The following is a 24670-nucleotide window of genomic DNA, read 5'->3' as shown; positions in this document are numbered from 1 at the left end:
CCAGAGTCACTCACAGACAGCTACACACACACACACACACACACAGAGTCACTCACACATACAAACAGCTACACACTCACACACACAGTCACTCACACATACAAACAGCTACACACTCACACACCCAGAGTCACTCAGACACACAGAGAAGTACACACACACACACGCACATCCCAGAGTCATTCACAGACAGAGGCACAGATAGACACAGACGTGCATACACACATACACACCCAGGTCACTCAGACACACACCAGATGTACACACACACAGCGTGACAGAGACAGGTACACACTCACACCCAGGTCATTGAGATAGACACACCAAGATGTACATACACAAGCTGTGCACAGATAGATGCAGATGTGCATATACACACACATCCGAGTCACTCATATAGACAAAGATGTACTCACACAAGATATGCACACACACATACACCCAGAGTCACTCAGACATAAAGGCAGACTCAAATGTATACATACACACAGTCACTAGACAGACATACAGAGATGTGTACACACACACAGGTCACTCAGACACACAAACACACGTGCACCTACTCACACTCCCAGAGTCCCCTCCTCCTGGGAGATGGCCAGGGTGCAACCCAGAATCCAGTCCAGAGATGTGGAGCCCGAGACCGAGCAGGAGGCATGACCTGCTCAAGACCACACATGTGTTAATTCACGTCCAGGCTGGGGCGCCCAGGCAGGCCTTGCAGGCTGGGCGATTCTCTGAGAAATGCCAAATAAAGGGGCTAACCCAGCACCTGATAAAGCCACCACTGCCCCAGACAGGGAAGAGACAGTATGCACACGTTATCCTGTGCGGATACCCTGGGTCGCTGTGTCTGCGCTGTGCACACATGTGAACATGTGCGCACACGCACACACATCCATAGTTGCACATACAGTCACTTCAGTAAATCATCACATCACACAGCATCCTGCAAGTAACCTTCCTTCTACCTCAGCCCCCCCTTGCCTCCCTTGCCTACTCATACCCACTCATCCTTCATCTCAGACCAGACATGCCCTCCTCCAGGAAGTCCTTTCTGATGCCCCATTAGCCGAATTGGGCAAGTCTTCTGGGCTTGCCCAGTGCCCTGTGCCTCCTGCATCCCAGCTCTCACCCGTCTGCCTGTGCTTCCTCCCTTATCTGGTGACAGGTTTGTCTCCGTTCCTGAACCAGGCACTCCAGGAAGACAGACCCAGAACTGCCTTCTTCAGTAGTATTTCCAACATCCAGCACAGAACTGCTCCGTAAATACGTGTTGATGATGGATCACAGGACACCCGCAAAAGCTGATGCACACAGACGCAGGCCAAACCAAGATTCAGTCCCACAGACACCCACAAATGGGACACATCCCCACGGTCAGAACTATAGGGCCACAAACAAAACACCCTTGAAGTATGGACACTGGCCATGGTCCAGGCCCCACTATTACTGTATTACCTCACTTAACTCTTCCATCCGCACCGCCTAGAGCATCATTATGCAGAGATGGACACGTTATGCCAAGTGAGTCAACATGTACAAGTCACTTTGTACAGCCCTTGGCGGACAATGTTCGCTCAGTCCGCTGACACTTGGTGAGCGAGGTGGTTCATAAACACACAAACGTATCATAAATTTTCAGGGGTGATGAGTACCATGAAGAAAAGACAGAACAGGGTGAGGGGCCCCAGAGTGACGGGACTGGCTGCCCGTTTAGATGGGGAAAGCAGGGGAGGCCACCCAAGAAGGGGACATCGGAGGTGAACGAAGTGAGGAAGTGAATCAAGAGAGCCTTGCCAAGGCTATCCCACAGTGCCGCACACACAGCCCCTCGCACACGCACACCTGACAGTCATATATAGAAAACGCAGAACCACTGTTCACACGCACGTTCACAGAGGTCCAGCCCCCAGGCAGTCCTCTCCCAGGATCACGCACGTCGCCCACCCGCCGGTCCTATGTATGAGAGCAGGAGACTAACACCTGGCTCCATCCTCCTCCCCCGGACCCCTCAGGACAGGGAGCGGCAGGGGAAGAGAAGAGGGCTGAAGCCCCCCAGGGCTGATGCGAAAGGGGAGGGGAAAGAGGAGCTGGGGGTGGGGACACAGGATGGGGAGAGGGGCAGCTGCTGAGGCACAGAGTCAGAGAGCAGAGGAGCAGCCAGAGAGAAAGGGCAGGCCGAGCCAGAACGAACCCCAGGGTGCTGCCTGTGCGCCCCGGCCCCTTACCTGGAGCCCCCATGCTGGAGTGAACCATGCTGCCCGCCCCGCAGGGCTGGGGGAACAACTGTGTCATCTCCCCGCCCTCTCTGGGGGCCAAGCTCTCGCTGCCGGAAGTCACCCAGGGAGGAAACCACAGGGTCCGCCCCCTTCGGAAGGGAAAATACCCGTGCCCGAAGGCCCACCCCAGCCGGCAGCGGACCCCAAATCATGTTGTGTGTGTGTGTGTGTTGGGGAAGTGGGGGTGGGGGGAGGTAGCGCGCAGGGAGGCTGGAAGAGCTGACTCTGCAGCTGTACCCCCAGGAGGTGCGCCCTGCCCTCCGCCGCCTCCACCCGGCCGGCACATCTGGAGCAGGGCTTGTGGGTCTGGGAGAGAAGGTGGACCCAGAACACGACACTAAAACACTGGCTAGGAGTTTGGGGCGGGCCTTTCCCAAGGCTAGGCCCTGCCTGTCACACCTGACAGGCATCATCTCTGAAGGTGCTATCTGCCCCCATTTTACAGACAAAGACTGAGGACCAGAGAAGTGAGGTGGCCTGTCTAAGGGCTCAGAGGCAAGAAGCGTTGAAGCCAAGAAGCAGGGCAGGAGGAGGCTTCCGCAGACTGTGGCCAACGGGGAACCCAGCCGCGCCTCTTCCCACAGGTGAGGCGTCCGCGGCCACCACTGGGAGAAGAGGCACCCATGGGCAGTGGTAGGGCCGGGCCTTGCCCTGGAGCGGCAGGAGGTCCGCCAGAGGGTAAAGCCGGCGCCGGAGGTGGCTGGGGTGGAGGGAAGTACCGGGTCCCAGGGCCACGGGCTAGCCCTTCGCGCTGCGGCGCTCGCGGCCCAACGCTTCCCTCCGTGGCCGCCAGAGGGCGGCAGCGCTCAGCCAATGGGCCAGAGGGCGGGGCCGGCTGCGGAGGAGGCGCCCCGCCCTCCGCCCCTCCCCTTCCCCCGCCCGCCCCCGCGCGCACACCTGCGAGGGTCACACAAAGGCGCAGGACTCCCCGCGCGCGGCGGCGCAGACAAAGGCGCGGCCGAGCCCGCTGCCCTCTTCCGTCTCCCCGCGCGCGGTCCGAGGCTGCTGGGCCGCCTGGTGCCTCCAAACAGCCCACCTGCTCGCTCCGGGCCCTGCAGGACTCGCTGCGCCCCTACCCTACGCTGGCTGACCCCCAGAGCACGCGCGCGCACACGACGGCTGGACTCCTATACACACGCTCAAGTGTTTTTACACAGGGACCCCAGAACTTCACACACACGTGTGCACATCCAGACACATGGAAACACTCCTTGGTGCCCAGGCCCTGACAACAACTAACACTACTCGCGTGTGCCCAGAACCCTCTGCTCTGTCATGCGGGCACACGGGCACGGCTGTACAAGTATACCCAGGCATACTTCCCGGCCATGTGTGCCCACGTTCACACCCATGCACACTCACGCAGGTTAGTGTGAGTGCCTTCAAGAGTGCCTTTCTGCCTGTACACAGGCCCTGTGCAGCCCAGGCACGCCCAGGCAGGCAGGCCCACACCATGAGAATGATGGTGGTCCTTACATCTGCACAGAGGGGACAGTGGCCCCACCAACTACACTCATAACATTCCGTATTGTGAAAGCCATTCCTCTGAGCAGATTCGGAGACCCTGCAGCATCCGCTGGCTTCACCTCAGACCTCCTGCCTCCGGGGCCCACCTCTTTGCCTCTCTCTCTCTCAGATGGCAGGATTTCTATACGGGAGGGTCAGGCATCTGGTGGATGATGGCACTGGAGCCTTGTCTTGAAGCTGCATTTGCCCACTAAACTCTTTTATTTAGGATTTATGTTTTGGAAGACTTGGAAATAAGGGTAATAAGGACTTTATAGAGGGAGCAAAACCCCACCAAAACCCCCCCGCCCCGTGCTCCACAGTCAACAGCATCCTTGTCAGGAGGGAGCTCCCGGTGGTAACTTAGAGAAGGGAGAGATGCACCCTCTGTTTCCGGTGCTGCCCTCCCAGGCCTGCGGCTGAGAGGTGGAGCTGGGGACAGCCTTTCGTGGCCCCCCTACCTGTGGTGGGTGAAATCACCCCACCCGTCTTGCCTCTCAAGCTGACTCCACTATTATCACCTCTGGCAGACCAGAATTGAGTCCCTGAGCTGGAGTCGAGGCATCTTGAAGAAGGATGGGCCTGAGACTTCCACCTGCCCAGGAGAGGACAGAGGGGCTGAGTTAGGGGCACACTGGGTGGGCAGGGCCTGGCAGCCAGGAACGGGGACGCCCAGGCACGGGAGATGGTGGCCGTTTAGCTGGAGACGAGGCCTCAGGCCAAGTTGAGCCAGGCAGGTAGGGCCTGGGAGCTGGGGAGCAGCGGGGGCCACTGGGGGTGCAGGGATCCTGGGAGGGAGGCGGCGCAGGGGAGACCAGGCTGGGCTCAGGGCTGAGCGGTAATTAAAGGAGACGTAGGGGGCTCCCCAGGGCCAGCGGGGCTGGTAACTGACACGCGGGCCCCATTGCTCCGCTCATATTTCTCACTGGATCGATACGTTTGACTCCCGACAAGACAATAATCGCTTGTACGCGGCCGGCGAGTCGATCAAATACATTATTAGAGCGAGGTCCCCTGGGGGCCCGGCGGGGAGTGGTGGGGGGAGCAGCCAGCCCACCGGGGACAGCAGAGCGAGATTCTTTACCCCTCAGGGGCCCCAACCATGGCCTCTTCTTCTCAGCTGCCCCGGGGGACCCTCTCTGTGGCTTGGCTCCCCAGCCTCTTTCTGCATCCCGCTGTGTCTGGCGACCTCTTCGCTCAGCCCCCGCCCATGTCCCTGCTCCGCATGGGGACCCCCAGTCATGTCCCTGCTCTGCATGGGGACCCGAGCAGGGTTTCCTTTAAGTGCTGCCTCATCTCTGGGGCTGTAGCATGTAGGAGCTCAGAGAGGGACCCAGGCTGGCAGGAGACAAGGAGACCGGGTTGCCTATGAGTTGACAGCCGAGCCAGAAGATGAGCTCGTGTCTGAGATTCATCGATATTAACCTTCCTTTGCATCTCAGCGTTCTGCCTTCAGCAGAGCCCAAGGAGGTCCGCCTCTGCATGGTGAGGCGGGTTGGTGGGGGGGACGGTCAGGGAAAGCTGACTTAGGGACCCAGACACAGAGGAAAGCAGAATGAGGGGTGGCAGACAGACACATAGACTGAAGTATGTCTGGCTGGTCCTGCTGCAGGGTCATACAATCCTCCCAGTAAGGCCCCCGATACTCTGGAATCAAACCCCGCCTGCCCCCTCACCCCGGGCACTGCCTGTCCACCTCTTCCTGACTTCTGGGCTCAAGCCTTCGTTTCCTGTTTACACACCTCCTTCATTCTCAGCCTTGCATTCAGAGCTGCACAAAAACAGACAGTAAGTCAGATCTGGCCTGTGGGCCATAGTTTACCAACCCCAGGCTGAGACCATTTACCTGCAGTATAATCAGTGATATTTGTTTAATGTATTTAATTGCTAAGTCATGTCCAAGTCTTTTTGCGACCCCATGGACTATAACCCTCCAGGTTCCTCTGTCCATGAAATTTTCCAGGCAAGATTACTGGAGTGGGTTGCCATTTCCTTCTCCAGGGGATCTTCCTGACCCAGGAATGGAACCCATGTCTCAAGCATTGGCAGGTAGATTCTTTACCGCTGTGCCACCTGGGAAGCCCCCAAGCTTTTCCTGCGTGTCCCTTACAGCCAAGCTGTGAGCTGGGTGCTGAGGACTTAGAAGAGAACTGGATCTGAAATCTGCCCTCAGGGAGCTCACAGTCCAAGGGGGAGACTGGATTTGATGGGAGTTTTCTGATATTCCACAAGTGACTCAGAAAGTATCCAATAAATGCTAGTCAAAGATGAATCCCAAGACATAGACTTGAGGTTGGATTTGATGTTGTAGGTGGAAAGATTCTGAGCAGGAAGAGTCTGTATAAGAGAGGTCCACTGGGGACTGGTGTGAGAGCAGGCTGGTGGGTAGAAGCTGGAGATGACCAGAGGAGAGGCTGGGACAGTGGTCTAGACAACAGCAGAGAATGTGGCCATGAGGATGCAGATGAGAGTATGAGTTTGAGTGAGAGTCTTGAGGACTTTGGTGGATTTGCAAGCAGGCAGCTGAGCAGGGTGGATGGGTGGGTGCTCAGGCCATCACTGATGGACACTGGAAAGGGGAGCAGATTTGGGGAAGATGCTTACGTCAGTGCCGGGGATTGGGGGTTGGGGGGAGGTCAGCAAGGTCTATGGACCAGGAAGGCAGCAGATGCTGAATAAATTCACATTGTCACAAACACTCCTCATGCAGCTCCTGCCTACCACCAGTTTCCCAGACCCACCAGAAATCCCAGGAATTCACCACACACAAAAAGAAATTAGGAAGCATCATGGCCCAAAGAAGATAAAAGTCAGAAGACCAACAGCTCCCCATTCTGAACTTGGCCATCTGGTGGCACAGGGCCAGCCCCCCACAATCTCCGGGCCTCCATTTCCCCACCTAAAAGTGGGAGGTGGGCTGGAGGAGCATTCTAAGACTTCTTCAAGCTGTTAACATTCTGTGGCTTGAAAGGGACAGGAAGAGGCAAGATGGACTGATGGCTCCATTAGCAGCCACGTTCACACAGCTGGCCTGGGTGGACCCTGAGTCTCTCTGACCCCAAAGCCCACGCCAAGACTGCTGTCCTGGGCTTGCGGCTCCTTACTTGGGCTTGTACATGTCCCAGGCTGTAGGCTGTCCCAGAACAGACCCACCAGGACATCGAAACAGGCAGGTGCCGGGCCCTGGGCCTCCCCTGAGGAGGCTCTGCCCTGGGCACAGGAGCCCCTGCCTACCCCTAGGCTGCAGACTCTGCTCCAGCCCAGACTTCCCGCTCACCAGCACCAGCACCAGCACTGACTCTGCAGGCTGATGGCGCTTTCCTTCCTCCCAGCCCAGGGAGCTGTCCAAAGGCTGAAATGCAAGGGCCCTCGTAGTAGTCCAGAAGCCCTCCAGTAACCCTGCTGCTGTCTCCAGGAAAGCCCAGCCTGCTCACCATGGATGGCCTCCAGGCACCCGCGGGACTTCACTTCTCCTAACGAGAGCACTGTGTGCCTGCCACACCAGAGAAAGCCAAGTCTGTCCCCACCTGGGGCCTCTGACCTTGCCGACCCCTCCCCTAGAATGCTGTTCCCCATCTCTTCCCTTTCCTCTGACCCTTCAGGACTTAGCTCAAAGGCCGCCTCCTCCCAGAAGCCCTCCCTCAGCCACTCTCCACTCCAGCTATTGCTCAGTTGCTAAGTCGTGTCCGACTCTGCGACCCCATGGACTGCAGCACGCCAGGCTTCCCTGTCCGTCACTGTCGGCCGGCGTCTGCTCGGGCTCATGCCCCTTGAGCCAGTGGCCAGTGTTCTCTTTGTAGTGCTGTCTGCAGCTCAGGCGCTGTCACCTTGACTGTTTCCCCCTATGAAATGTAAGCTCTCTGAAAGCAGGTGGTTTTTTTTGTCTTGTTTTCTGCGGTATTCCCTTCTGAAAGGGACACACCATGGGCTTAGATGCTATTTGTTGAATGAATGGATTCTTCCAGGCTCCCAGAGCCCACAGAATGAAATCCAGGGCTGGCTTTCCAAGCTCAAGTGGACATGGGCCTCTGCCAATCTCCATGGGCAAATTGCCTTCAGAGCTCACCTTCTTCCTCTGGGTTCAGCAACTTGGGGTTCCCTATGTACCCATCCTCTGAACTTCCTGTGTTCGCTGGGCAAATTCTACTGGCCTCTACAGCCTCAGCTCAAATCTCTCCTCTCTGGAAGCTGTCTCTGACTCCAAGGGAGGCCTGCTTAATAGTGATGGCCTCAGTCTTCCCACAGTTCAGGCATCTTGGGCTTGGCACTAATCGTACTGCATTGAAATTACTTCCCAATGAGGCTGCCCTCACAGGCAGGGCTGGAGGGCAGGGTGGGGTTTCATTCATTTTTGTAGAATGGAGTCCAGCACTGGTCTGCAGATAAGCCCCGTTGAATGAGGACACCTGCCCCGTAGACTGTGACACTTTGTAGAGCTGGATGTGAGCACTAGCGCTTCCCAGGTGGCGCTAGTGGTAAAGAACCCAGCTGCCAGTGCAGGAGACACAGAGATATAGATTAGGAAATGGCAACCCACTCCAGCATTCTTGCCTGGAGAATCTCAGGGACAGAGGAGCCTGGCGGGTTACAGTCCATGGGGTCGCAAAGAGTTGGACACGACTGAAGCAACTTAGCATGCAAGCACTGATCTGGGAGTCAAACATTTGAGAGCCTGGAAACTGGTCTTTCCATTCACTTGCTGTATGACCCTGGGCAGGTGATTTCACCTCTCTGAGCCTCTGAGGATTCTCATCTTTGAAAAGGGGGCAGTAACATGGGCTGATCAGTGGTAAAGAATTCACCTGTCAAAGCAGGAGATGCACGAGACCCAAGTTCGGATCCCTGGGTCAGGAAGATCCCCTGGAGAAGGAAATGGTAAACCACTCCAGTATTCTTACCTGGGAAATCCCATGGACAGAGGAGCGTGGCAGGTTACAGTCCGTGGGACAGCAGAGTCAGACAAGACTGAGCACACATGAAACGTGGGCTGACAGGAACTTCATTCATCTTTTTTCTTTTGTTTTTAACGGTTCCTTGTGCTATATAGTAGGACTTGTTATCGTTAATCTTAAATATAATACTGATTACCATGCACAAGGAGTTCAGAAAGTTCAGTGTTTATCACACCAAAGTTTGAAATAGAGAAAATCAGAAATAACATAGAATGCCACCATAGGACAGTGGCTAAATAAAGCGTGGCATATTCATACTCAGGAACAGTATGTAATCATGAGAGATGATGGAACTGATCTATGAATAGGACACAGAAAGTTCTCCAAGACTCAAATGCAAAGGCAATGAATGAATGCAAAGGCAAGGTGCAGAATGATTGACACAACTTAACATTACTGATATAAATCACATACCAAAACCTCTATGTATTTTCTTTGGGTGTGCAGGTATTGACAAATGCAGAGAAAAGGCCCAAAGGGTAACTAATCAGCTAATTACAACTACCTCTGGTGAGTGGACCAGCAGTGGGAAAGCACACGAGTGTGTCCCCGTGTGTGTGCAGGCTCAGTCGTGTCTGACTCTTTACAGCCCTGTGAACCGCAGCCCCCAGGTGCTTGTGTCCATGGGATTCTCCAGGCAAGAATACTGGAGTGGGTTGCCATTTCCTCTTCCAGGGGATCTTCCTGACCCAGGGACTGAACCCACATCTTTTGTGTCTCCTGTGTTGGAAGATAGGTTCTTTACCACTGAGCAACCTGGGAAGCCCCCTGGGAAAGCAGAATGGACTCAAATGGGATTTTTTAAAGATTTTTTTTTTATATAGAACATTTTCAAAGTTTTTACTGAATTTGTTACAATATTGCTTCTGTTTTATGTTTTGGGGTTTTTTTTTTTGGCCACAAGGCATGTGGGATTTTAGATCCCCAACCAGGGATGGAACCCCCGTCCCCTGCATTGGAAGGTGAAGTCTTAACCACTGGACCACCAGGTAAGTCCCTCAAATGAGGTTTTAACCTTTTCTGTTATGGTTTTGGTTTTTATAATGAGATTGCATTCATTTTTGAATTAACATTAGACTATGAGCTATAGGTAGCAAACTACAAAGTGAAACAAAGGGCTGATATCCCCCACAATGAGGAAAGTGGTCACCTTCAGCAGGGAGGGAGGGACAGGGCGGGGGCGGATCCTGGGCTCTGGCTGCCTCCTGTATACAAACCTTGGTGGCGACCCCACAGACGTCCACTTGATAAAGATGGACTCAACTGTGCATGGATAACTCTCTCACATACGCGTGCTTCCTGCAGGCAGGGCCAATTCCCACTCATTTTGGTATCATCTGCTCTGCACCCCCAGTTCACTGCCCAGAAGCAGATGTTAATAAAAGGCCAGATTGGGTAGCGTGCACCCTAGGCTGCTAGAGCTCCAAGGGGCCAAGGCTGCTGTCCAGGGTACTAAAGTCCAAAGCCTGGGAAGCCTCAGGGAGGCTGGCCAACGAAGACAGCTTCCAGACCCGATATCCTAATTGGCCACTCTGCGACCCGGCTCCTGCTCGCCTCTAACACATCACCTTCCATTGCTCCCCAGGCCTTCCCGGGTGGCGCTAGTGGTAAAAAACCTGCCTGCCGATGCAAAGGACTTAAGAGACGTGGGTTCAATTCTTGGGTTTCGAAGATCCCCTGAAGGAGGGCATGGCAAACCACTCCAGTATTCTTGCCTGGAGAATCCCATGGAACAGAGCCTGGTGGGCTACAGTCCATGGGGTTGCAAGGAGTCAGATACAACCAAAGAGACTGAGCACGCTCGTGCACACACCTGTTGCCCCTCGCCATTCGCTCACGTCCTCCAGGCTGAAGCTCCCATGTGCCTCAGGACCTTTGCTCTCTCTCCCTGCCGGCTGGTGCCGTCTTTGCCCAGGTATGGCGGTGGAGCACGCCCTCACTTGTTCCAGGAGTCCACTGACACATCCTCTCCACAGAGAAGTCTTTGGGATCATCCCAACCCACACAGCCTTTCCCCTCCTCATCACTCTCCATCTTTCACTGGCTACCGTTTTCTTCCAGCACTTGTCACTGACATTCGAGTTTCTGTGTGTTCACGTGCTTGTTCATCATCCATCTCCGCCCACTTGAATGTTCACGCTGGGAGGACAGGGAGCAGGTCTGCTCTGTTCAGTTTCACCCTCCTATATAAAAGGGCCTCAGGTGCACAAAATGGCATTAATCACAACCCATGGTTCATGGCTTTCTCCCATCACTGGGATGGGCAGAGCCCTCTTCTATTCTTTATTTGCTTGTTTATTTAATTTATATTTAATAAATTATGTGGACACATTATTATGTGTTCACGTAAAGCCACCACTCACCATACAGATTAGAACTGTGACAAGTCACACTGACTCGTGTCTGACGTGTGCACTGCTGTGTCCCTTGTACCTGCCAGCGAGGAGGATCTGTTTGCTGCAGGAATTAAGGGGCACCACGCAACACGAAGCTCACAGGAGCGCCCGCATGGCCTCACAAGGAGGGGGAGAAGAAACCAAAGGCCATGCCCTCCCATAAGCTCCCCCCTCCTCCCTGGCGCTCCCACCCCCTAGTTCAACCTAGCCAAAGTTTCTTCAAGACAATTCAATCCTACACCGTCACGGATGGCCGGCCCACTGTGCCAGACCCTGTGCCAAGAACTGGGGACACAGAGGGACTTCCCTAGTCGTCCAGTGACTATGACTCAGTTCCCAATGCAGGGGACCCAAGTTCGATCCCTGGTCAGGGAACTAGATCCCACATGCCACAACTAAGAAGTCTGCATGTCACAACTAAAAGTTCTGCATGCTACAACAAAGATCAAAGATCCCGCATGCCACAACGAAGACCTGGTGCAGCCAAATAAAAAAATATTTTAAAAAGATAGAGAGAGAGTTGGTTGGTGGTTTAGTTGCTCAGTCGTGTCCGACTCTTTGTGATCCCACGGACTGTAGCCTGCCAGGCTCCTCCGTCCATGGGATTTACCAGGCAAGGATACCAAAGTGGATTGTCATTTCCTTCTCTAGGGGATCTTCTCGACCCAGGGATCGAACCTGGGTCTCCCGCATTGTGGGCAGATTCGCAGATTCTTTACTAAGCCACCAGGGAAGCTCGAAAGAGCTGAGGACACTGGGGTAATCAGCCTTGGCCACACCCCTGAGCATTCTCAAACCTCCCGGTGCCCTTGTCTCCCCCCACCCATCCCACCCCTCCAGGGTCCCACGATTATCGTAAGTTATAAGAGCAGCTACCCGGAGGCGCCTGCTCCAGGAGGCCCCGGGCTCTGTACATCCTGTCTTGGCATCTTCCCAGCGATCCAATAAAGCAGGTGCTGTTATTACCCCCCGATTTTCAGAGGCACACCCTGAGGTGGACCGTAGCCTGCAGGTCAATCCCACAGCCTGGCTCTCCTTACCACCAGGCACGCTGCCTGTGTGCATACTTCTCCCCTCGAAAATCCGGGAGGTCCTAGGCCTCCTGTATCTCTGCAAAAGCAACTGAGGATGATGGAAAAGGTGTCAACTTTGAAGTCATGTAACAAGTGGTCAGGTCCCAGCTGCAGAGTTCAGGGAGGCATTGGGGGCGGGGGCGGGGGTGTCACCCGGCCGAGGTATTATATTCACGAAGGGCCTCATTAACCGAGATGTGCATTTTTGATTTTATAGTTGGATGCCACTGCCAAACCACATGAGCCGTAGGACGCGCTGAATTTTGTTCTAATAAATCCTGTACTGACCTTGTAAATATCAGTTAGTGTGGCACTTCGTTGTTGTTGCTTGGAGCCCAGCCTGTAACTCCTTTTTGGCTTTCTTTCATTCTCAGCATCCTAGGAGGCTCAAAAATGAGAAGTGGCCTGGCCCCTCTCAGACTGTGGAGCCTGCTGAGTCCTTGCTGTGTGACTCCATGCAAACCACTCAACCTCTCTGTGCCTCTTCCAGAACTGTGGTCTCTGGGCAGCATCTGCAGAGGGCCCTGCTCCACAAACATTTTAACTCGATGGAATCAGGTTGACTCAGACCCTATGAGACATACTCCCTGCCATCACGGAAGCAAACTTCGAGCTCTGGACACTTGAAAGGAAGCGAAGGATCTTGGGAGAAGGGTTTTTATTTTTTTTTTTTTTTAATTTTTTATTTTTTTGGGAGAAGGGTTTTTTTTGTGATAATCATTTACCGGTTTACTGGCTTCCCAGGTGGTGCTAGTGGTAAAGAATTCGCCTGCCAATAAGAAGACGGAGAGACACAAGTTTGATCCCTTGGTTGGGAAGATCCCCTGCAGAAGGGCATGGCAATCCACTCCAGTATTCTTGCCTGGAGAATCCCAATGGATAGAAAAGCCTGGCAGGCTACAGTCCTTGGGGTCGCAAAGAGCTGGACATAACTGAAGTGACTGAGCACACACACACACAAAACAACCATTTACTGAGGTGGAGGACAGCTCCTAGAAGAGCTCAGGGACAGGGAATCAAGAGTTCTGTTTTAGACGATTCAAGGTGAAACCCTGAACTACGTTAGAAACACTTTCCATGCATCTTCTCATTGAATCTCCTCCATGCTCTCCAAGGAGAAACCATTGTCACCATGCCCATTTTACAGATGAAAGAACTGATGCTCTGCCAGGTTGAATCATGTGCCTGGGGTCCCCCACATGGAACCAGGAACAGCATCCAGGCAGGTGGATTCCCCTTCTTCCCCAGACCCTTGCTGGCTCTTCCCTTTAGTGTGGCAGGAAACACTGGGTTTGGCCTGGGTTGGCCGCCTGAGACAGCTACATGCCTCCCATCCCTGGCCCGGGGGGGCTCTTGCCAATATGAACCATTTCCTAAAAGTTGTCACGCTGGTGACCCACCTTGAGCCACAGCAAGTCTGGGCTGCACAATGAACCATGTCTCTGGGCCCTGGTCCATTCTCCAGGCTCACACTTCTTCAGACCTGCTCACTCCCTGCTCACCTCCTTCCTGGAGTCTCCCCAGGGAAGCCCTCTCACTCACTTCCATGGATGACCTCTTTCTAACCTTGGACTCCCCATCAGTGCCCAAGACACCAGGCACTTTGAGGTGTGTGTGGAGAACATCAAATGGATACACTCTGCCTCTGAGAGGCTTCCCCAGAGGAAAGCAGCCTCTCGCCTGTCTGGTGAGAGGAAATCTCAGGTGTGTGCTGGGTCAGACCCTCGCTCTGCCCAACCAGCTGTGTAACCTTGGGTCAGCAACCCCACTTCTCTGAGCCTTGCCATCGGCACAGTTTCAAAGGTTCTCCCCATTGCTACACTTGCCTGGGCTGCCACCATCTCTGGCCCTGGTGACGTCAGCAGCCTCCTTCTTGCTGGTCTCTGGGCGTCCACGCCGGACCCTGATAGTCTCATCTGCCCCCTTGTACCCAGAAAGGGTCTTTCTGAAATTTAATCAGGCCGGGTTGCCCCCTTGCGTCAGGCTTTTCAGAAACCTCTCTCCTTTGGGAAATAAACCCCGAACACCTTAATCCAGGAATCCTCTGGTGGTCCAGGGGTTAGGCCTCTGCGCTTTCACTGTCAAGGACACGAGTTCAGTCCCTGGTCAGAGAACTATGATCCTGCAAGCCATGCGTGGCGGCCAAAACAAAAACGAAAACCTAAACCAGAAAACAAGCCCCTTCGTTCAGCCTGGAGTCCTGTGTGATCTGACCTCTGCCGACCACTCTCCCCTCTCCCCCCACCACTCTCCCCTTCTCCTGTCCTGCTCTAAGCCTCACCACCTCCTCTGTGCTCCTCAAACCAAGCTCTTTCCGACCCCAGGCCCTTTGCATGTGCTGGTCTCTCTTCCTCAAATGCGCTCTGCCTGGTTAAATCCTATTCATCTTTCAAGGCTCAGCTTAAACGTCCTGCCCTCTCCATGTGGGCTCCCTATTCTGTCTCTCCTTTAGGGGGACTTCATCACAATTTCTGATTTTGCACTTAACCAATATTTACAGTTAAAGATCTGCCTCCTCTCTTGGTTTGTCGACTCTACGGACGTCAGCTGTGCCAGTTTTGTTCACTTCTTTATCTCCAAGGGCCTGGCACAGAGCAAGTGCTCAGACAAATGAGTCTTTTATGGGGACGAGGACCTGAGGCAGAAGACTTGAGTCTTCTGAGCCTCAGTTTCTCCTTCTGTCAAATCAATGCAATAATGCCTCTCAGGACTTCCCTGGCAGTTTAGCGGTTAAGACTCCGTCCTTCTACTACAGGACGCAAGGGCTCAGTCCCTGGTCAGGAAACTAAGACCCCCACATGCTGTGCAGTGTAGCCAAAAAGAAAAGTTATATATACCTTTTGTGTGTATATATATATGTGTGTATACAAATATATATAATGCCTCCCTTAGACGGTAGTGGTGAGGATTCCAAGAGACAAAAAATATTGACAGTGTTTCGGGGAAAAAAAAGAGACAAGACTGGGCATGAGATGTGGTTGCTATTTAGTCTCTAAGTCGTGTCCGGCTCTTTTGCGACCCCATGGACTATGGCCCGCCAGACTCCTCTGTCTGTGGGATTTCCCAGGCAAGAATACTGGAGTAGGTTGCCATTTCCTTCTCCAGGGAATCTTCCCAAACCAGGGATCAAACCCACGTCTCCTGTTTGGCAGGCGGATTCTTTATCACTGAGCCACCTGGGAAAATACCCTTCAAATATAAAAGCTTGAAAGAGCTGGAACCTAGAGGATGGGCCACGATCGGAGAAGAACAAGAGAGGAGGGCATGGCCATTTGTCAAGTAACCTTATCTGCCAGGCATTTTACAGCTCCTCGTTCTCTGGCTCCTACGAGATGGTGGCTCCAACCCAGAGGAGGAAATCCAAGTTCAGAGAGGAGAAACCACCTTCCCACGGTGTCACAGCAAGTCCATGGCAGAGCTGGGACTTGAGCCCCTCACATCAAGGTCGTTACGTTTACCACGCATGTCCAACAAAACCTGACCCCCTCACAGTGTTTGTTTTTTTTTTTCTTCTTTTGCCTGGACTGCAGGGCATGTGGGAACGTGGAACCTTAGTTCCCTGACCAGGGATTGAACCAATGGCCCCTGCCGTGGAAGCATGAAATCCTAACCACTGGGGCAGGGAGGTCCTTGCAGTGAGTTCTTAACCAACATTTGTGGGATTGGACCAATGCAGAGGGTCTGAATGGCAGTCCTGGCTCTGCCACTCACTGGCTGGTGATCTTGGATGGAGCCACTTCCCTTCCCTGAGCCTCGGTGTCCCCATCTGCAAAATGGGAATAATGGTCATGCCCCACCATCTGATGGGGATCCGGCAAGAGCCTGAAGCCCAGGTGTGTAGCACACAGTACGTGGTCCATGAGCAGCTGTTACCTGGTTGCCTTCCACGTGAGGGGACCGCGTGAGCAAAGTCTGGGGGCAGATTTGGGAAATGATGAGAGGCCGGTGGGGACAAGATCACCAGAAAGGTCCTCTCAAAGGAGGGGCATCTGGAACCGGACTCCCAAGTCTGCGCTGGCTGTGGAGGCGGGAACCAGGAAATGGTGGAGAGAGCCTTTCGATCTGCCCCTCTCCACCCTCCACCCCCTAGACCTCCCCCAACTCCTTCCAGGTTTTCCAGGCCTTCACACCGCAGTCACCTGTAAGCCTCATTTCCATCTCAGGGTCCAGGCCAGGGGGGCCCAGCCTCCCTCACAGGGATCTTCCTCTCTCCTGTTAGGGAGGTTCTTTACTAGTCGGAAAACTAGCATCTGAAGATAATACCAAATAACTCATCACAGTGAAAAGTAAGAAGTGTTTCAGGCATAAGTAAGCACATGACGTGTGAGGAGGTGCACGTGCGCATACTTCACCCTTTACACCACACTGCCTGGTGCCACGTGCCAGAGGGACTGACAGCGAGCTCCTTCCTCCCCTTGGCAAACGGGGTCGCTGCGAGACCCCGGGGTCGGGGGCGAGGGGGAATGCCCTAACGTAGGGATGTGATGAAGGACGGGGCACCGAGTGCTCAGTGGAGGGTGGCGGCTTGGCAAGGAGACTGGGTGTTGTCTTGGAGTCTTCCTCCTCCCCAGAGTCCCCCGCCTTCCCCTGGATTCAACCTGCAGGTGTCTGAACCCCTTTGCTCCTTCCCCCCACCCGCAGCCCTGGCCCCCGCTCTGCTCCGCCTCCCGGCCATCTCCCCTCCCTCCCTCCCTCTCTCCTCTGGTCTATACATGGGGCAGGTCCTTCCTCACCTCCTCACTGGCTCCACACAGATCTCCGGAACCCTTCCGTGGGAAGACCCGGATCTGGGGCCAAGTGAGGCAGCCCCTGACCACCAGAGTTGACAGGGGAGGTGGGCTGAGGTCACGCCCTGCACTGCTCCCTAAAGCGCCACCCTGGTGCAGTCGACCCCCCTGCCCAGACCAAGAGTGGAAAGCCTGGCACCCGGGTTCTCTTCAGCTCGCCATCCCCGGCTGCCAGGAGAAAGGAGAGAGCAGGCCTGCAGCCTTGAGATGCCGTCTGGGGGCACCTGTGTGGAGGGGTGACCATGTCCCCGAGTTGAAGGATTCGGTCCCCCACCCTGCGCCCTCCCCAGAGAACTCCAGGCCTTTGCAGCACGGGTTTTCCACGGGAGGGGCCATAAGTGCCCTCTGAGCAGCGTTTTTCAGGGGCAAACCGAGGTTCAGAGCAGGCAAGTGGCTGGAACACAGGCCGTCTCTGCAGCCCATCTCTGGAGAACCGGGTTCTCCAGTTCCATCTCTGCAGGTGTAGACAGGGCCAGCCTGTGTAGACAGGGCCAGCCTCCACGCAAAGAGAAAGAGAGAGGGCTGAGCCCTGTTGCCCTCGTCTTCTGCTGGCTCTCCAGGACCTGGGCCTCTGTTTATTTTCTCAGCCGTGGGAGGGGAGGTAGCCCAAGAGAGACTGAAATGAGAGGGGGATGCAGGGGTCGGGTGGGACGAGAAAGGCAAAAGCAGGGAGCCGGGCAGAATAAGAGGGATGCGGAGAGGAGCCGCCGGAGTGGATGGGGAGAACAGAGAAGGTGTGTGTGCTTATATCCCCGGGGCGAGAGGCGGCAGAAAAGAGAGTCAGAGACAGAGAGATGCAGAGACAGAGACAGAGATGGGGGAAGTGGAGAGAGGGACAAAGAACGGAGAGCAGGAGGAAGGGCGGCTGCGGTGGGGCCGCCGGGGCCTTCTGCAAACTGCTTCACCGACACCTGCTCCTCTGGCCCTCACACTGTGGTCCTGTGGGGTGTGTGCCGTTGTCCCCAGAACCTGAAGGGGCTGAGGCGGCCGTGTGTGCGAGGGGTGTCCAACTCCAGCCTGTCTCCCTGCCCACAGCGGCAGGGGCCGGATGGACCAGGCCGCCCGGGTTCAGTGTGGAGGGAGCAGAGCTGACCCTGGGGGGACCATGAGACAGGGGCAGGAGCCAGAGGGGCTGGGCCTGCGCCCCCCACCTGTTCCCTCTGCCTGCGGCTCCCTCAACCTGTGGCCACAAGCTCCCGCCTGCCTGCCCCGACAGCCTCCTGTCCGTTCTGTGCCCCCCAGGCCACTCCACCGGAGCCCACCTTTCCGCTCCCCTTTGGGTTTGGGGTCAGGGAGGGGTGCCCAGCAGCCAAGCTGGGGGGGGGGGCTTGGTGGATTATTGAGCATGTACAGAACTGCGGCTGACATGGACCAGGAGGAAGAGGAGGGGGTCGCGGTGATGGACTAGGCGGATTCTGCGGTGGGGGCCGGCAGGAGAGGGGGTGGAGGAGGGCTGGGGGAGGGGTGGCGAGGAAGCGGGTTGAGGGGGGAGCAGGACCAGGCTCACATTTGGCATTCAGGGCAGCTGACAATAAAAATGCTTTATTGCCAAGAAACTGGATCGATCGGGGCTGGAGGGGGCCGGCAGGGGGGACGCGGAGGGCTCGGCGCGGAGGCCGGCGGCCGGGCCTCCGCAGCGACCAGGGCCCGAGCCGCCCTCCCCCCTGCGCCCCCCTCCCCGCCTCCTGCCCTTTCTCTCTCCTGCAGCCACCGCTTAGTTCTTATTATATTTTTTCTTATATATTTTTTCCCCCAGCTTCTCTTGCTCCTGTTATTTTTTTTTCTTTTAATTTTTTTTTTAAAAAAAACCTTGCTGCACTCCCAAAGCCCCAGGCCAGGTGGGGGTGGGGTGGGGGCATCTGCCCGGCTAGGCCCCTACCCATAGGGTGTCCAGAGCTGCTGTCTCTGGGCTGAGCCTCGCTTTGCTTCCACAGCCCTTAGTCAAATCAGGCTCCCCTCAAGATATGGGTGCCCGTCGTCCCCTGCCCCTCGTCCTAAGGGCCTCCCCCCAACCCATGACATGACACCCCCCTCTGGGGGGCTCAGGGCCCAAGCCAGGCCTTCCTCCCCTCCCCCCTACCTGGCTCCCTGCTCACTCCCAGAGCCATTTGGCTGATGGTCAGAACTGTCCGTCAAGGGGGCTCTGAGCCCCTGGGGACCCTGATGGGAGGAGGGAAGGGGAGAGGTCGAGGGTCAAGCCACGTCCCCTCAGCTCAGCTCTCTCCCCTCCCCCTCCCTAACAAAGGGAGCAGCGGCCTGTCGCTTGGGGGGGCGGCAGCCTGGAACTCGGGGAAGCAGGAAGGAGGCTGTGGGGATGGCCGTGGGCAGGAGGCGGGGTGGGGCCTGCCTGCCCCTCCACTGCCCTCCCCCTCGGGTCAAGGCTAAGGTGATTCCTCAACCTCTCCGGGAGGCTGGGCTGGGAGGGGAGGAGGGTCTGGACAGACAAAGAGCCAGAGCCCCGGGGAGCTGGAGGCTAGGGGGCCGCACCTGGGACCCAGGCCCTCCTGGCGGAGGGCGGGGCGGCAGGCGCCCCTCCGGCCTTGGTCTCACTCTCCGGGTGGCCCTGCCTCCCCGCAGCACCAACCCCTGTGGATCCCAGAGCCAGCTTGGGGCTGGGGGGGAAACTGAGGCCGGGAAAGGAGACAGAGGCAGGGCTGGATCCGGAAGGGAGGCACAGCCCAGGGTTCTCAGCGCTGTCCCGTTAGATGGAGCCCCCACTCTTCTCCGCTTCCTGTCTAGGGAGACACCCCTCCCTTCCCGCCCTGTCAGGGGAAACCTAGATGGGGTGGGGGGCAGGTGGAAGCAGTTTCTTCAGAGGGAAGAGGAGGCTGAGGTGAGCAAGAGGCTGTTTTCTCCTCTCAGGCCGCTGGGGTGGGGGGACCAGGAGAAAGACATTCTAAACACCGTCTGTCTCTAGCGCTGGCCTAGTACAGCTTCGAGGTGGACCTTCAAGTCAAAAAGGGCAGAAAACCAATGAGGATGGAGCCCCCTGTACTAAAGGTGGGAGGGTTTTAGCACCCTCCTGTGCTAAAGATGGCTTCAGAAAAGGGTGTTCAGAGAGGTTCTCTGGCGTGCCCAAGGTCACACAGCAAAGAAGGAAGATCTGTAGTCCCGCCCATCCTTGTCCTAAGCCCACCCTGTCACTGGGCCTCCCACCTGCCCAGCCCGACCCAGGGCCAAGGGGAGCTGAGACAGTGAACAACACAGAGCTCCCCATTCCCAAACCCCCATTCCCTGTGCCCATGAGAGAGACTGAGAGCCGCCAGAGACAGAAAGAAATGTGCCCATCTCCTGTGCTGAAAGTCTTCTACCAAGGCGGCTTTCAGGGAAAGAGGGCCGCACTCAAGAGGGAGACGGGGAGGACACAACCGGCCCCTTTTGGGGAGGGGGCAGCTGGAACAGACCCCCTGCAGCCTGCCAGGAAGGGCCAAGATGGGCCGAGGACTATAGGGGTCCCACTGCCCTCCCCCAAACCTCCCCTCCCTTCTCTCCCTCTCCTTCTCGGCTGGCTATCGACCGGGTCTGTGACATGGTAGATCAATACGGCAGGGATATAAAGCCGGCTGGCTGCCTGCCTGCCTCTGCCTCTCTCTCTCTCCCCCGCTTGCCTTGCTTCCCTTTCCCAGAGCCGCGCCCAGACCCCCCACCCCCATGGACCCCTTACCCACGCCTCTGAGGGGCCAGGCCCCCCACCTGGTGCCAGCCCCCTACAGCGGGAGGGGGAGAGCCTGGACAGCCAGGAGAGGGGGTGAGTATGGGGGTGGGCAGGGCAGCAGGTGGGGATGGGGGTCCCACTGGCAGGTCAGGGGGCTGGAAGAGATGGAGGAACAGAGCTCCTGGGATAAAGCAGGTCCCTGCTCAATTGGGAGTGGTTCAGGGAGATGGAACCCTCTGAAAGTACAAGAGGGATGGACCTCTGGGAGGTGGGCAGCGGGCACCGGAGGCTGGGGAGGCACTGTCCGGAGCCCATGGGGTGGGGGGTGCTGGGGTAAGCTTGGGTGAGTGGATGCCAAGAACAGTGGGGCTGCCCCCGGGCAGCCTGGTGCCCACCCACAGAGTCCTGGCTGCTCCCTCCTGGGGCCTCTGTGGGCAGCTCCACTTTGGCTTCACCCCAAGACCTGGCCTGCACCGTGGGGTGCGGGGGAGGGCTTGTGAGGCATCTGACAGGGGATTCCAGGGGAGGCTGCAGCGGCCGAGCGGCCATGTGTGTAGGGCGTGCGTGCATCCCCGGCACGCCTGGAGAGGCGAGTCTGTGAGTCCTATGGCTCGGTGCTGGGGCTCCAGGACTGTGTGTCCCCGCGTGTCTCAGCCACTGAGTCACCCCGTGCGACCACGAGGCGGTGGGTGTGTCCCAGGGGACGCGGTGGCTCTGTGCGCGTGTGCTTCCGCCAGAGTCCCCTCCACCTGGGTGTCCCCGAATATGTAAGTGTGTGTATGCGGATCTGCCTGTCCCCACCGGAAGTGTGGGTGTGTGCCCAGGGGCATCTCAGTGACCCCTGGGGCCCAGTAACGTGGTGCCTTCATGTTCCTGGGTTCTAGGAAACCCGTGGGAGTTGGTGTGTGTGCTCCAGCCCCTGCTGAGTATGTCTGGGCGTGGATGGTTCTGTGAGCGTCTGGGAACCAGAACCTGAGTCCCCATGTGTCCATGTGTGTGTGGATTCTGTGCCTGTGTCGGGGGTGGCTGTAGATGTGTTTGTCTCTGGCGTGTTGGCGGCTTAAAAGTGAGTGTCAGAGACCCAGTGTGCTTCCTGTGTGTCTACGTGACTTGGCGTGTCCCTGCGTGCCAATGGCCGCGTGTGTTTCCACGAGTGGGCTGGAGGCTCTGGGTGTGTCTTCATGTGTATCACGGTGACTCGAGGCACACGATGGCGTTTCGGGGTGGGGGAAGTGTGGGTATCTGAACGGGGTCGAGGCCGAGACTGCCACTGTGACGCTGGCTAGCCTGTTTTGCCACTACATTGTCTCCAAATCTGAACGTGAGGACCTGTCTGCCTTCTTCCCCTCCCTGTCAGAAGCCCCAGACCCCTGCCAGCATGGGCCCAGGGCCCCCTCCCCCAGCCCCCTTGGGTGACTGGACCTCTGCCCCTCAGCACCCCCTGCTCTGGCGGAGGCCACCTCAACTCCACCAAGCGACCTCCGTCCCTCCCAACCCCCCCAGCACCACCGCTCCCCCCACCCTCCCCCCACCACAAGTCCAGTCCAACCCAGACAAAAGCAATTACTCCTGAGGTAGATGTGAGTGTGGGTGTTAGAGACAGAAAAAAAAGGGGGAAGGGAGGGGGAGTGAGAGACACACAGAGGCAGGGATGGACGGCCAGAGGCCCGCAGAGATGAGGGACGAGAGAGATCCACAGCGCATGAGAGACAGACGGGGAGAGACAGGACATGAAAGGGACCAGGAGAGACAGACGCAGACACGGGAGGCAAAAGCAGGGAGAAAGAGCAGGAGAAGGGCAGACGGGAGGGCCCAATGGAGGGACACACCGAAACAGAGAGTGGGGAGACAGGAGAGAGAGACAAGAGGGCCAGAGCACAGCAGAACTGAAGAGCCAGGGACGGAGGCACAAGGAGGACGCAGAGAGCCAGAGAGCAGGGAGACAGAGACGGGGGAACGGGAGCCAACCAGAGGTGACCGGAACGCCAGTGAGAGCCCGAGACGAGGCCGGGACAGAGAGAGAAGACAGAGAGGGACAGGCAGGGGAGACAGCGAGTGAGAGACGGCTGGTGAGAGGGGCTCCAGAGACACACGCAGCTAGAGGTGGGGGCAGGTGACGCGCAGGAGAGACAGACCGACCGACAGACAGCTGGAGCTGAGCCCAGGGGGGCCAAGCCCAGAGTGACTCCAGCTCTCTGTCTCTCTCTCTCTCTCTCTCTCTCACACACACACACACACACGCCTCTCCCCCTCCCCCAGGTCAGAAGTTCTCGGTGCCCCAGCACTCTCCGTGGTCACGGCCCTCTGGGCTCCATGTGGGCCAGAACACAACAGAACCAAAACCCCAGGGATGGAGGAGCTGGGGAGGGGACAGGCTGAATGGACAGGGAGGGCATGGGGCGGACTGGGCTCAGCACCACAGAGCCGGTAGCGGCGGCACATCCCGCCTGCCCGCTCCTGGCCACTATGCCCTCACGCACACAGGGTCCTCAGGTGGGTACCTTTCACCTGGGGCTCAGCAGGCTAGCAGGGGGTGGGCATGAAGCGTGTCCCTCCTGCCCCACGGCTCTGCTACCTTCTCCCGCGGCCCGAGGCCCCATCTTTCTTGCTGCCCCCTCCCCTCGAGCCTGGCAGCCTCAGCAGCGCACGCTCAGCTTTCTTTCTGTCCAGCTGACTTTCCTGCTGTTTCCGTGGCTCTTTACCTGCTCTTCACTGCCCCTTCTCTCCAGGCCTTTCTCTGTCGTGGGGTATACTCTGAGTCTCCCCGAGTCTCTCTCTCCCACTCTTCTCTGGCATATGCCTGGACCCCCCTTTCTCAGAAGACCCCCCTGCCTGCCCTCCTGTCCACACGTGCCCCAAGGGGAGGAGGAGGAGGGCTGCTGGCCCTTCAGGGGCCTCAGAAGCTGTCCTGGAGTTGGGGGTGCCCCTCCTGTCTTGCTTCTCCTTCATGTACCTTTTCTCCTTCTCTCTTCTTGGCCCCTCTCCCCACCTGCAGCAGGTCCACATCCCCGCCGTGGTTCTCGCTGCAGACAGAAAGCTATACAGGGACCCACACGCACCCTGCACTCAAGACTGGAAGCCAATCCAGGCTCAAAGGAAAAGGAGACCACCAGGGTGGGATGGAGAGACCAGACATTGAAGGTGACCAAGACAAGGAAAAAAGAAGAGGAAGACGGAGGTGGAGCCCCAGGGCAAGGAAGAGGAGAGAAGGGAACTCGGAGACAAGCAGAGGCCATGGAGCAGCGGGAGCAGGACGGTGCCCCGGTGGGGGCAGGCGCTCACGGCAGCATCTGGGCTCAGACGCTGTGGCCCGTCTGCTGCCACCGCGCCCTCACTGGTTCCCTCGGTGTGCAATCAGGGTCAGGTGTGTGCCCTCAGCCCCAGGGGCTCCACGCTTGCTGGATGGCAGGCACTCCAGCTTCTGTTTGCCCTGGGACTGTCAGGGATGCCAGGCACTCATCGGTCCCTGAAACTGCTAAGAGGGCCAGCCACTCTCACCTCCTCCACATCTGTAAGGCCCCACCTGAGATACTCCCAGTCCTGGGTGGGTGACGGCCGTCTCCACCCACCCAGGGACGGCAGAGGCACCAAAGGGACCTCTTGCTGCTTCACAGCACCCCACAGTGACAAACAGCAGCCCCCCAGGGAACCCAACTCTACACTTGACAAGGAGTGCCATCACCCATGGCCCGGCCTGCCTGCCTGCACCAGCACAGACCAGCTGCGCCCTGTACACCAGCCGGGGGCTGACCAAGTAGTAGCATCCAGGCAGCCAGGGCCGAGAAGCTCCAGCCCGGCCCAGCCCCCAACCCCCAGGCCACATCTGCAACAGCACACACCCCATTCCTGGAGCCAGAGCCCCCTCCCTGGGTGCTAGCCGGGCCTGAGGGATCAGAGCAAGTTCCTGGCCCCACTTTTTGGTTCCTCGGCTCTCAGAACACCTGCGCGGCCACACAGGCTGGCATTTCTGATCCCGGAGTGTCCCAGGCCACACCCGCCCCCTCCAGAGAGGACCTGCC

At 57.0% G+C, this 24670-nt stretch overlaps 1 protein-coding gene across 14 annotated transcripts in view; it reads right to left on the bottom strand.

The window, feature by feature from the left end:
* Positions 1-24670, bottom strand: part of POU2F2 (POU class 2 homeobox 2) — a 76127-nt gene that overhangs the window by 28813 nt on the left and 22644 nt on the right. For 8 of the 14 annotated variants that reach the window (XM_086352766.1, XM_086352773.1, XM_086352776.1 and 5 more), the window contains exon 1: positions 2232-2324. The exons of the other annotated variants lie outside the window; for them this stretch is intronic. In XM_086352766.1, the coding sequence (XP_086208892.1) occupies positions 2232-2298 (67 nt within the window). In that variant the 5' untranslated portion in view covers positions 2299-2324. Of the gene's footprint in view, positions 1-2231; positions 2325-24670 lie in introns of those variants that run through there. 14 annotated transcript variants of the gene reach the window in all.

Source organism: Bos grunniens, chromosome 18 (assembly GCF_055505025.1).
Source record: "Bos grunniens cultivar Pamir isolate PY7600 chromosome 18, Bosgru_T2T1.0, whole genome shotgun sequence".
Taxonomy (NCBI): Eukaryota; Metazoa; Chordata; class Mammalia; order Artiodactyla; family Bovidae; genus Bos; species Bos grunniens.
This window is presented reverse-complemented; position numbering and strand designations above follow the sequence as displayed.